Source organism: Sus scrofa, chromosome 5 (genome assembly GCF_054392235.1).
Source record: "Sus scrofa isolate SSC_HxYL_T2T_F1_AM1 chromosome 5, Sscrofa_HxYL_maternal_Yorkshire_Landrace_v2.0, whole genome shotgun sequence".
In the NCBI taxonomy this organism is placed as follows: Eukaryota; Metazoa; Chordata; class Mammalia; order Artiodactyla; family Suidae; genus Sus; species Sus scrofa.
The window spans coordinates 69,602,239-69,616,280 of NC_139387.1; the positions used below are offsets into that span (position 1 = coordinate 69,602,239).

Consider the following 14,042-nt stretch of genomic DNA (forward strand, 5'->3'; position numbering starts at 1 on the left):
CACATGTGTGTGCCACCTGGGAAGTACGTTCTGTAGCCTCAGTCAAGCCTGGAGATGACCGGATTCCTGGCTGACAGTTGACTGGAACCTCATGAGACATCCTGAGCCACCAACCCACTGATAAGCGACTCCTGAATTCCTGACCCAGAGTAGTTGTGACAAAGTAAACATTTATTGTTGTTTTAAGCTTGCAAAGTGGACTTCCCTGGTGGCTCAGAGGGTTAAGGATCTTGTGTTTTCACTGCTGTGGCTAGGGACACTGCTGTGGCTAGGGACACTGCTGTGGTGCTGGTTCGATCCCTGGCCCAGGAATGGTATGCCATGGGTATGGCAAAAACAAAAACGAAACTTGCAAAGTAGTGGAGTAATTTGTGATGGAGCAGTATATAACACTATCCTTCTGTCCTTGATACTACTGTTGGTGAAAATTTCTATATTCTTTTTAATTTTCCTTTTGGGCCACGCCCTCCGCATGTAGAAAAGCTGCTGCAGTAAAAAGCTGGATCCTTCACCAGCCAAGGCGCAAGAGAACTCCTTTTTTCTTTTTGGCGGTGACTCAAGCCACAGCAGTGACAATGTCAGGTCTCTAACCCACTGAGCCACAAAGGAACTTCTGCATTCTTTTTAAAAAATTTCTCCCCCACCCCAGTATTATTGAATATTAACTGACATATGTATATAAATTTATACATAAACATTGTATAAGTTTAGTGTGTACAGCTTAATGATTTGCTATGCCTATGCAGTGTTAAATGATTACCACAGTGAGGTGACTTAACCCATTCATCACCTCACAGAGTTACATTTTTTGTGTGTGGTAAGAACATTTAAGATCTACTCTTAGAAAATTTCAAATTTCAAGTATACAATACAGTATCAACTATAATTACCATGCTGTGCATCACATCCCCAAAACTTACTCATCTTAAAACAGAAATTTGTACTCTTTGACTAATTTCACCCCTGTCCTTGGCAACCACTAATCATTTCTGTTACTATGAGTTCAACTTTTTTATCTCTCTCTCTTTTTTTTTTTAGGGCCACACTATGGCATAAGGAAATTCCCAGGCTTGGCGTTGAATCGGAGCTGTAGCCACCTGCCTTCACCAGAGCCATAGCAATGCAGGATCCGAGCCTCGTCTGTGACCTACACACCACAGCTCAGAGCAAAGCTGGACTCTTAACCCACTGAGTGAGGCTAGGAATCAAACCCACATCCTCATGGACACTATGTCAGGTTCTTAACTCACTTAACCATATGAGGAACTCTCAGGAGTTGTCTTTCTCTGACTTATTTCAAAGGGCAAAATGCCCTCAAGATTCATCTATGTTCTTTTTTTTTTTTTTTCTTACATCTTTTTGTCTTTTTAGAGCTGCACCCTACGGAGATTCCCAGGCTAGGGGTCTAATCAGAGCTGTAGCCTCCGGCCTATGCCAGAGCCACAACAACTCGAGCTCCAAGCCACATCTGTGACCTACACCACAGCTCACAGCAACACCGGATCCTTGACCCACTAAGTGAGGCCAGGGATTGAACCCGAAACCTCATGGTTCCTAGTTGGATTTGTTAATCACTGAGCCACGATGGGAACTCCTCATCTGTGTTCTTACAATGGAAATTTTTCTTTTTCTGACTATGTAATATTCTACTGTGTTTGTAAATATACACCACATCTTTTTTATCCATTCATCTCTTTCTGGACACAGTTTATTTTCATGTATTGGCTCTTTAAATAGTGTTTAAATGAACATGGGAGTGCAGATATCTCTTGGAAATGATTTCAATTCCTTCACATATGTAAGGATTGCTTTGGCTATTCAGGGTCTTTTGTGGTTTCATATGAAATTTAGGGGTTTTTTTGGCCACACATGTGGCACGTGGAAGTTCTCAAGCCAGGGATTGAACCCACGCCACAGCAGTGAGCCAAGCTACAGCAGTGACAACACAGAATCCTTAACCTGTTGATCCACACAGGAACTCCTATGGTTTTTTGTTGTTGTTGTTGTTTTAGTGATTTTTATTTTTTCCATTATAGTTGGTTTACAGTGTTCTGTCAATTTTCTACTATACAGCAAGGTGACCCAGTCACACATGCACACACATTTATATACATACTTTTTCTTACATTATCCTCCATCATAAGTGACTAGATATAGTTCCCTGTGCTATACAGCAGGATCTTGTTGCTTATCCATTCCACTTGCAATAGTTTACATCTATTAACCACAGACTCCCAGTCCATTCCACTCCCTCCCCTCCCCCTTGGCAACCACAAGTCTGTTCTCCAAGTCCATGCATTTCTTTTCTGTGAAAAGGTTCATTTTGCTGTATATTAGACTCCAGCTATAAGTGATGTCATATGGTATTTGTCTTTCTCTTTTTGACTTATTTCACTTAGTATGAGAGTCTCTAGTTCCATCCATAGTGCTGCAAATGGCATTATTTTGTTCTTTTTCATGGCTGGGTAATATTACATTGTGTATATATACCACAACTTCTTAATCTATTCATCTGTCGATGGACATTTAGGTTGTTTCCTTGTCTTGGCTATTGTGAATAGTGCTGCAATGAACACATGGGTTTATGTATATTTTTCAAGGAAAGTTTTGTCCAGATATATGACCAAGAGTAGGATTTCCGGGTCATATGGTAGTTCTATATTTAGTTTTTTGAGGTACCTCCATACTGTTTTCCATAGTGGTTGTATTTTTTTTAATTTCTGTTAAAAAAAATGCCATTGGAATCTTGATAGGGATTACATTGAATTGATAGATGACTTTGGGTAGTAGGGACATTTTAACAGTATTAATTCTTCCATTCCATGACCATGGGATAGCTTTCCATTTTCTTGTGTCTTCTTCAATCTGTTTAATCAATGCTTTATAGATTTCAACGAGATCTTTCATCTCCTTGATTAAATTAATTCCTAAGTATTTTTTGTTTTCGATGCTATTGTAAGTGGGGATTATTTTCTTTATTTCCTTTTCAGATAATTCGTTGTTAGTGCGCAGAAATGCAAACTGAAAATTTCTCCATTCTAATGAGGCTCACTTTTTAGTAGGTCATCAGTGCCTGTTCATGAAACAGTATATACACAAGGAATCATTCTATTCATCTGTAAATCACAGGTAGTTGTATCAGTCCTGTAGCTAAAAGGATATGGGGTGGAATCGTTTGGTAATGGCAATTTTGAAGAATAAGTCTGAAAAATGTCAGCTGATTCTGACATCTTCTTGAAATCTTTAAACAGGGAGGGAGACTCTGGAATAAAAAAGAAGCCAGGGTAATATTTTTTTGAATACCTCAAACATTTTAAAACATCAGTTGGAAGACCATTGAACTACTTTCAAAAGAATACAAAAGGACACCTACATTCCTTCCAGAGGCTGACACACACCAATAAGGGAAAGAATAGCTGTGATTCTGTGTAGCCAGTGAGGGTTGTAACAACAATAATGATGAAGATGGAATCTAATTACCATGGAGTCCACATATATCTCAGACCAATTTGTCTATTCTTCTACTTATTTCCCACAAAGAGATGATCTTGCTCTCACTCTTTTTTTTTTTTTTTTTCATTTTTTGGCCACCCTGAAGCATATGGAGTTCCCAGGCCAGGGATCAGATCCAAGCCACATCTGTGACCTACGCCACAAGTGTGGCAGTTATCTGATCCTTTGACCTACTGTGCTGGGCCAGGAATCAAATGTGCATCCTGTCCCTGCAGAGATGTCATTGATACCGCTGTGCCCCACAGTGGGAACTCCACCTTGCTCTCACATTTTGTAAGTGAAGTCAGGTAAATAACCAAACCTCAATGTACACAGCGAAGTGATGGTGAGATGAGTATGTGTCAAAGTTATCAGGAAAGAAGTTTGAAGAAGGATCCTTCTTTTTGCATCAGAATCTTTGTCCCTTACAGTAACTTACTAGAATTATGCAGTGGAGTTCCAGGGCATACAGCGTCATCCATACTGGGGGGAATCTTGGCCAGTGAGCTTCTTTCCCAGGTGGGTAGTTGACAAAATTCCTCCAGCAGTAATCATACTCTAAGGAAACACAAATGTTAGTTCATTCAACACATTTGGCCAAAAGTTAAAGTGAGCCTGGCTTAATAATATCCATATATAAAGCCTTCTGGCCTATCTGCTTTTTTTTTTTTTTTTTTGGTCTTTTTGCCTTTTCTAGGGCCGATCCCACGGAACATGGAGGTTCCCAGGCTAGGGGTTGAATCAGAGCTGTAGCCGCCAGCCTATGCCAGAGCCACAGCAACGCTGGATCCAAGCCACGTCTGCGACCTACACCACAGTTTACAGCAACGCCGGATCCTTAACCCACTGAGCAAAGCCAGGGATCGAACCCGCAACCTCATGGTTCCTAGTCGGATTCGTTAACCACAGCACCATGACGGGAACTCCTGGCCTGCTATTGAAGAGGGGTTGTACTCTTCCAGAATCCCTAAAAGGCGCACAGCAATTCGTTTGAAGATGGTAGAGACCATAGTGACAAGACTGGGGAAAAGCGTCATATCTTTGATCGTTTCCATGCTATGAATTTCAGACCTGGTCCTTCCTCCTGTTATTTTGGACTTTCATTTGTGAGATTTCCAGTCTGGCGTAATCAGTCAACTGGCCTAGAAACACAGCACCACTACCACCAGTCTCTCATACACACTTAAGATTCCTGGGTTATTTTTGTCACCTGGGGCTCCCATGATCTGGATGGTCACACCATGGTTCACCAGGTCTCTGAGTCCTTGCCGGTTCTGTGGATCCATGTGCTGGAAAAGCCGAGCTACATAAATAACCAGGGTCACACTAGGGTGCTGATCCAGAAATTCCCTTATTGCCTCAGAGCATTCCCAGCAGGGACTCCAGGACAGGAACCAGACGATGGAGCAGTGGACAGATGGGTGAAAATGCCTTTCCGAAGTGATTTTAGCTAGAAAATTGCGTTCAACATGGTTGGTGGTGTTTTTGCCTGTATGTCGCCAGATGTCTCGGCTCCTGCCCCATTGGAGCTCATAGAGCAAACAAGTCTCTTTGCGGAGTTCTCTGGGGTCAAAGAAGACTTCAAATTCCCAGGGTTCAATTCTCCTTCTGAAATATAAAAAGCACTCCCGTGTTGTCATGGCATCAATAGAGGGACCTTAGAAATAACTTCATTTTCTCCTCTTCCTTTTAAATTGTTTTTTTCTCTTTAGGGCCACACCTGCAGCATCTGAGTCGAATTGGAACTACAGCTGCCAGCCTACACCACGGCCACAGCAATTCAGGATTCCAGCCGCATCTGCCATAGTTTGCAGCAATGCTGGATCCTTAACCCACTGAGCGAGGCCAGGGATCAAACTCGAATCTTCATGGATACTAGTCGGGTTCTTAACCTGCTGAGCCACAATGCAACTCCCATCTTCTCCTCTATCAGACAGATCTCAAACATGACCTCTTAGGAAACTTTTTCCTGTTTATTGTCTTTTTAGGGCTGCACCCGTGGCATATGGAGATTCCCAGGCTAGGGGGTGAAATGGAACTGTAGCTGCTGGCCTACATCACAGCCATAACAACGCCAGATCCCAGCTGTGTCTGCCACCTACTACACAGCTTATGGCAATGCTGGATCCTTAACCCACTGAGCGAGGACAGGGATTGAATCTCATGGATACTAGTCAGATTTGTTTCCACTCAGCCATGATGGGAACTCCAGGAAACTTTCTTTTTTTTTTTTTTTTCCCATGGCCAGATTCGTGGCATATGGAAGTTCCAGGCCAGGGATTGAATCCAAGCCAGAGCTGCTACCTGCAATGGATACTGAACCTGCTGGACCACAGTGGGAACTCCCTAGCTAGATTTTTTTTTTCAGGTGTGGAAGCCTCAAATTGCCAACAGGATTCTACTACAGCTCTGAGAAGAGAGTTATTTATTTATTTGTTTGTTTATTTTTTATTTTTTTGTCTTTTTGCTTTTTCTAGGGCCACTCCCGAGTCATATGGAGGTTCCCAGGCAAGGGGTCTAATCAGAGCTGTAGCCGCTGGCCTACACCACAGCCACAGCAACGTGGGATCTGAGCCGTGTCTGCAACCTACACCATAGCTCACGCAATGCCAGATCCTTAACCCACTGAGCAAGGCCAGGGATCGAACCCGCAACCTCATGGTTCCTAGTTGGATTCGTTAACCACTGAGCCACGACGGGAACTCCTCAATGGCATCTTTAGATTTAACACGCTCTGTGTATCAAAGCTGTGACTCAGGGAAAACTCAGAATTACACCGAAGAATCTTCTTTGCAATATGGTTGGGTTATAAGTTTATTAAATCCTCATATTTTCTACTCATTCCTAAAGGATCACTTCATTTATTATGTCAATCACTCATTTCACTCTCCATGAGATAATATATTCCCTGACAAAATTCTCCCTGTTATTACGATATGTCTAGAGCATGGGCATATAGTATAAAGTAGGAAGAAATGGCTCAGTGGAAATGAACCCAGCTAGTATCCATGAGGATATGGGTTTGATCTCTGGCCTTGCTCAGTGGGCAGGATCTGGCGTTGCCATAAGCTATAGTATAAGTTGCAGGTGCAGCTCAGATCTGGCATTGTTGTGGCTGTGGTGTAAGCCAGCATCTGCAGTTCCAATTGGACCCCTAGCCTGGGAACTTCCATACGCTACACACGTGGCCCTAAAAAGACAAAAAAAAAAAAAAAATTAAATTAAAATAAAATAAATAAAATAAAATAAAATAAAATAGGAAGATGAAATCAAAGTAACAACTGAGTTCCCTAGACTTTTCACTAGTGCCCGTGAAAACATGTGATTGATTTAAAGAGATTAGAATCATGGTAATACAGTCACAGAACAAAGCTGGAAGATGATTTTCTTTTTTTTTTTTCAACAGAAACCAAAGCCATAGGAGCAAAGATATAGAAAGCAATAATCATAGAGAGTGGATTTGGAAAAGGCAGAAAGAATGGAGCCTGGTAAAAGAGGAAAGGAACATTAAGAAAAGCTATAGTCCTCCAGCCCTTAAATACCCATTCTATTCTTGGCTGAATTAACTGTGCACCATGATAGTATAATTCTGACCTTGATGTGGCATCTCCAGCTGAAGGACCTGTTAACCAAGAGATGATCAAGTCAAATAACAATTGAACTCGTAAGAAAAAAATGCTCTGTTCTTCTAAATCTGCAGCACATATCAGAAAATGCAGTTAAAATATTCTCTCCTGGAGAAGGAAACCCTCCTATACTGTTGGCTGGAATGTATAGTGCAACCACTACAGAAAAAAGTATGGAAGTTCCTAAGAAAATTAAAAATAGAATTACCGCATGGTCTGGCAATCCCACTCCTCAACATATTCCTGGACAGAACAATGGTTCAGAGAGATACATGCACCCCAATGGGCATTGCAGCATTATTCACAATAGGCAAGACTTGGAAACAAACTAAATGTCCATCAACAGATGAACGGATTAAGAAGATGTGGTGTGTATATATATATTTTTTTTTTTTCTTTTTTGAGATGTGGTACATATTTGCAATGGAATATTACTCAGCCCCCAAAAGAACAAAATAATTCCATTTGCAGCAGCATGGATGCAACTAGAGATTGTCATACTCAGTGAAGAAACAAAGAAAAAGTCACACACCGTATGATATCACTTGCACATGGAATCTAAAATATGGTACAAATGAACCTATCTACAAAACAGAAACAGACTCATGACAAAGAACAGACTTGTGGTTGCCAAGGGGGAGGGGAATGGAATGCGCTGGGCTGGGAGTTTGGATGTAGTAAATGAAAACTATTACATTGAGAATGGATAGACAGCAAGTTCCTACTGTATAGCACAGGGAACGAAACCCAGTCTCCTGGGATAAACCATAATGGAAAGGAATATATTTTTTAAAAGATGTATATATTTGTATAAATAAGTCACTTTGCTGTACAGAAAAAATTAACACAACGTTGTAAATCAACTATACTTTAAAAAAAAAAACTTTCTTTCTTGGATTAATTGGATTGGACTAGCTCATTGCATCAGGAAAAGCAAGATTTTTAAAGGCTCTGCAGCAATTTATTTGCCCAATCCCAAACCAGGTAATCCTCTTTAAGTTTCCAACAAGAATGTTTAAGTACAATGGGAAAGTCACCCCTCCAAGGATCTTAGGTGTAAACTGTGTGACCCTGTAACATTCTGTACTTCCTGATGAGCATCTAATGATCATGCTATATTATAGATCCCTAATTCCATGCCTAGAATAACACCAATTTGTAAATTAGGTGAGATATGGATTATATATATCTTGTTCCAGACCCTATCACAATGCTGAAACATGTTGGTTAGCAATAGATACTTGCTGAACAAATGAAATTCACCATCATCCATTACAGATTATATACACATTAGCAATACTATGCTGAGAGACTGGATATCTCATATGTTGCTGGTGGGAGTGTAAATGGACACAACCACCCCGGGAAACGGGGTATTGATGATGGGGAACACGTCCTCTGAAGGAGGTGAAGCAGCAGTGGGAACTTCAGAAAGAAAAAGTGAGGTGTAGTCTCAGTATCTACCCCTGCGGAGCACAGTAAGAACACCTGCTACGTAAACTGGGATGGTTTGAGGGATAAAACAAACTCCCTTCAGGGGAAAGTCCAGGGAATCTGCCCAGATACTTCAATTAAATAAAGTCTTTAGTCTTTTCTCCCAAATACCAGTCACAAGATTATTTTAATAGAGGGAAAGTACAGTGGAAAAAACACTGTTTCTTGAAACCCAGCTCTGATACCTGTATTGTGTCCTGTCACATCACGCCCACACTCTTGCAATAGCATTTTCGATGGCCTCCTTTCTGCCACCCTTTTCGGCTTCCAGTCAAAACGGCATCAAGTGCCAGGTAAACATGTCTACAGCATCAGTCATCTCCATGCTATTCACAAATTCTTCAAATATTTTCTTTTATCAAAAAAGTCAGGGAGTTCCCGTCGTGGCGCAGTGGAAACGAATCCAACTAGGAACCATGAGGTTGAGGGTTTGATCCCTGGCTTTTGCTCAGGGGTTAAGGATCCGGCATTGCCGTGAACTGTAGTGTAAGTCGCAGACACGACTCAGATGTGGCATTGCTGTGGCTGTGATATAGGCCAACAGCTGTAGCTCCGATTAGACCCCTAGCCTGGGAACCTCCACATGCTGCAGGTATGGCCCTAAAAGGACAAAAGACAAAAAGAAAAGCCAGGAGTTCCCATTGTGGCTTAGCAGTAATGAACCCGACTAGTATCCATGAGGATGCAGGTTCAATCCCTGGCCCTGCTCAGTGGGTTAAGGATCCAGTGTTGCCATGAGCTCTGGAGTAGGTGACAGATGTGGCCCAGATCTGGTGTCGCTGGGGCTGTAGAGTAGGCCATCAATTGTAGCCCCAATTCAACCCCTAGCATGTGAACTTCCATTTGCTGCAGGTTTGGCTCTAAAAAGAAAAAAAAAAAAAAAAAACCCACATCAGGGGAAGTTCCCCCCATGGTGCAGCGGGTTGAGAATTTGACTGCAGTGGCTCAGGTTACTGAAGAAACCTCAAGTTCAATCCCTGGCAGGCGAAGTGGGTTAAGGATCTGGGGTTGCCACGGGTGGGACTCAGATTCAATCCCTGCCCTGGGAACTTCCATATGCCATGAGTGCATCCATAAAATTTAAAAAAAAAAAAAAAAAAAAAAAAAGAATCACACAGGGAACTGTATTCAATATCCTATAATAAATCATGTTGGAAAAGAAAAAAAATCCAAAAAATCAACCTCAGTTTCTCTAGCCCAGCATTCAGGGCCCTCAATACCATCACTTCAGGAGCTCCCTGGTGCCTCAGTGGGTTAAGAATCTGGTATTGTCAATGCTGTGGCTCTGGTTTGATCCCTGACATGGGACCTTCTGTGGCAAAAAAAAAAAAAAAGAAAAAAAAGAAAGAAAAATTCCCAAAAAACCTTATTACCTCAAATTTGCTTTCTAATCTCACTACAAATTATTTCCAAAACCTCTTCTCTAGCCTAACTAATTTATTCATTGTATTCCAAACACAATCTTTGTAAATCCTCTTTTTCTCTGTGTATTTCTGTTTTTTTAATTTATAATTATTTTTATTTTTTCCATTATAACTGGTTTACAGTGTTCTGCCAATTTTCTACTGCACAGCAAGTGACCCCATCACACATATGTATACATTCTTTTTTCTCACATTATCATGCTCCATCATAAGTGTAGACATAGTTCCCAGTGCTATACAGTGGGATCTCGTTGCTTTGTAAATTCTCTTAAATTTTTCTATCAATCAACCTGGAATCTCCTCCTTTTTGTCAGTTCAAATTCGACCCTTTTAGGAGTCATGTCAAATGCCACATCATCTGAAAATCTTTCCCTTTCACAACCTGAAGTGTTTTCCTCTTTTTTTTTTTTTTTTGCCGCACCCACGGCATATGGAATTTGTCAGGCCAGGGATCGATCTGAGCTCCGACCTACACCACATCTGTGGTAAAGCTGGATCCTTAATTAATGGCACCACAGAGGGAAGTCCCACGAATTTTTCTCACATCAAGGAACCGACCCTTACATTTTCAATGAACACACCCTTGTGCTATCACTTCTTTTGCTGACTTAAATTTGTATTTAACAGCTGCATTTTGTAATACTTAATTTTTTCTTCTGGTGACATAAGCATTGATGTAGTGGCATTTGATCAAAAGCATTAATGGCTATAACAGTTAGGGTTAATAATAATAGCAATAATAATAAATCCTGTTTAAGACTCACATTAATATATTAATAAATAGGAACGTTGGAACATGTTCAAGGATACAAACATAAGTCGAACACACATACATACCCCCCCACACACACACAGAGGTTTTGCATTTTTTAAGAGTAAGTAGCTTTCAGGCCCCCCCGTCTGTTTTACCTCTGTCAGAAGCCATGCTGCTCTGTCACTGGACTTTTTCCTCTGGGGCTCTATATAGTGCTAACTGCTGCTGCCAGAACACACCCGAACATTGTTTCTCAGGTGTGACCACTTCCACCTGCTTGGGCAGAGGATGACTCATGCCTGAGACTCATGCCCAGTCTCAATCCTGGGTATCTAGACTGTACAGCCAGGTGGTAGCAGACAGAGAGGGAAGTTGGCCACAGGGGTGGTAAGAAAGCAGATGACGCAGTTAATTAATCCTGTAGCATAATCCCCAAGAATACCCAAATTTCGAATTTTTTCCCCAATAACATCAGAATGTAGGCGCTTTTCCCTTTCCCTTCAAGGGAGGGCAAGACTGACCCATCATTCTTTATTGGGCAGAAGAGAAGAGAAGGAAAGGCAAGAGAAATTTGGCCAGCTTCCTGTGATCTGAAAGTTTGCATTGTTACCTGGTGACGACACCAGCCTTGCCCTGTAGCTAGGAGTCATTTATTTCTAACTTCCTCTTATTTTGCTCTTCGCCCCGCATTATGTTGGAAAGAGGAGGCACTGTTAGAGGCACAATCAGAAGGACTTCAGTCTCTGAGTCAGTAATTAGTGTTTAAGTCTCAGGGGATTTCTCTTTCTTCTTGAAGCTACGTTTAGGGGTATGCCCCAATCCACTTCTGCTTTTTTTTTTCCTCCTTGAGAAAATGAATACTGGGGTTCCCTCGTGGGCAGCGGGGTTAGGAATCCAGCATTGTTACTGCTGTGGCTTGCGTTCGATCCCTGGGGTGGGGGAATTCTATGTGCTGCAGGCATGGCCAAAAAAAAAAAAGAAAGAAAAAAATGAATCCTCTCCTCCCCACTTCCATTGCCTCCTGTTGCCTGAACCCTGAGTCAAGCACCTCTGGGTTTCAGCACACACTCCCAGGACTGAGCTCACACTCATGACCTAAGTCTCACACTAGAGTCTCAAAGGTCTCAAATCTAGACACTCCTGAAATTGGAATTGAGTCTCAAATTCCACGAGCCCCACACCTTAGCCCTAAATATAAGAACTTCCAGGGGAGTTCCCGTCATGGCGCAGTGGTTAACGAATCCGACTGGGAACCATGAGGTTGCGGGTTCGATCCCTGGCCTTGCTCAGTGGGTTAAAGATCCAGTGTTGCCGTGAGCTGTGGTGCAGGTCACAGACTCAGCTTGGATCCCATGTTGCTGTGGCTCTGGTGTAGGCCGGTGGCTACAGCTCCGATTCGACTCCTGGCCTGGGAACCTCCATATGCTGTGGCAGCAGCCCTAGAAAAGGCAAAAAAAAAAAAAAAAAAAAATCTGGCATGCCATGAGCTGTGGTGTAGGTCGAAGATGTGGCTTGGATCCCGCTTTGCTCTGGCTGTGGCATAGGCTGGCAGCTGCATATCTGATTCGACCCCTTGCCTGGGAACCTCCATATGCCATGGGTGCGGCACTAAAAAAGGACAAAAAAAAAAAAAAAAGAGAGAGAGAGAAAGAATTTCCTTAATGACTGCTGCACAAGATGAAGCAGTTATTTGGAGTGGAAGGTGATAGCTTTGAAGAAGGGGCAGAAGGACCACATCCTAAATAAAGGTCTTTCAGAAGCCAAGTGTTTCTGTCAGGCCTGTGTTGTACGTAGAATAATGGCCCCTGAACCTGTCCCTGTTCTAATCTCTGGAGTCTATAAATATGTTACCTAACAGTAGCATAATGGACTTCGAGATGCGATTGAGTGAAGAATCTTGAGGTAAGAAGATTATCCTGGATCATCTGGCTGATCTCAATCTAATCTTTTTTTTATTATTCTTTTTCTTTTTTAGGGCTACAATTTGGCATATGGAAGTTTCCAGGCTAGGGGTGAAATTGGAGCTGCAGCTGCAAGCCTATGCCACAGCCATAGCGACACAAGATCTGAGCCACATCTGCAACCTACACCACAGCTTGTGGCAATGCTGGATCCTTAACCCACTGAGCAGGATCAGGGATCGAACCCACATCCTCCTGGATACTAGTCGGGTTCTTAACCAGCTGAGCCACAACAGGAACTCCTCAATCTAATCTTAAAGACCCTTATAAAAGGGAGGCAGAGTTAGTCAGAAGGCACATGAAGAAATTTATGGGATGTGATTACTGGCTGAAGAGGGCTTCATTCAAGGAATGAGGACCACCTCTAAAAGGCGGAAAAGGCAAGGAAATGGATTCTTCCCTAAAGTCTCCTGGAAGAATGCTGCCCTGTTGACACCTTGATTTTAGCCCAGTGAGAACCTCTTTTGTGCTTCTGACTTCCAGAGCTGTGAGACTGATGTCATGTTGTTTTATATTGTGAAGTTTGTGGTCGTTTTTTTTTTTTTTTCTTCTTTGGCCCTTTAGGGCTGCTCCCACGGCATATGAAGGTCCCCAGACTAAGGGTCCAATCAGAGCTATAGCCACCAGCCTACACCAGAGCCAAAGCAACCAGGGGTCCGAGTCACATCTGCAAACTACACCACTGCTCACAGCAACGCAGGATCCTTAACCCACTGAGCAACGCCAGGGGTCAAACCTGCAACCTCATGGTTCCTAGTCGGATTCGTTAACCACTGAGCTATGACGGGAACTCCTCCAGTGGAATTTCTACCTAATGCTTAATGCCTCCTGTTTTGTTTTAGGAAACCCAGAACTACCATATACAATAGACTGTCATGACATTCATCATGTGTAGAAGACACCATCAGAGGTAAAAAATAATTAACAATAAAACATGATGATTCAGTTTAGATCAGTGTCCTGTTCCTGATATTCCGTTTGAAAAATGCATACACATCCTTTGTAACCACTCCACAATCAGGATATTTAAGGTTCTCCTCTGCTCTGGAGTTCCCTGGTGGCTCAGGTAATTGTCACTACTGTTGCTCTGATCATTGCTGTGACATGGGTTCGATCCCTGGCCCGGGGAACTTCTGCATGCCACGGGTGCAACCAACAAAAAAAACAAAAAAAAAGATTTTCGGAGTTCCTGTTGTGGGGCAGCATGAACAAATCCGTCTAGGAACAGGAGGTTGCAGGTTCGATCCCTGGCCTCGTTCAGTGGGTTAAGGATCTGGCATTGTGGTGAGCT

General features: G+C 42.4%; 1 protein-coding gene across 2 annotated transcripts; it reads right to left on the reverse strand.

Annotated features, from left to right (window-relative positions):
* Positions 1–1,987: 1,987 nt before the first annotated feature.
* On the reverse strand, positions 1,988–11,343 carry APOBEC1 (apolipoprotein B mRNA editing enzyme catalytic subunit 1). Of its 2 annotated transcripts, none has more exons than XM_003126519.5 (5): positions 10,946–11,343; positions 7,087–7,114; positions 4,703–5,100; positions 3,932–4,050; positions 1,988–3,262 (listed from the first exon to the last, which is right to left on the reverse strand). In XM_003126519.5, the coding sequence occupies exons 1-5, from the start codon at positions 10,959–10,961 to the stop codon at positions 3,113–3,115; spliced, it is 711 nt and encodes a 236-aa protein (XP_003126567.4). In that variant the 5' UTR covers positions 10,962–11,343; the 3' UTR covers positions 1,988–3,112. The 2 variants fall into 2 exon arrangements, with proteins under 2 accessions (XP_003126567.4, XP_013843857.2); XM_013988403.3 differs by having other exon boundaries at positions 2,926–3,073; positions 10,946–11,104.
* Positions 11,344–14,042: the final 2,699 nt, after the last annotated feature.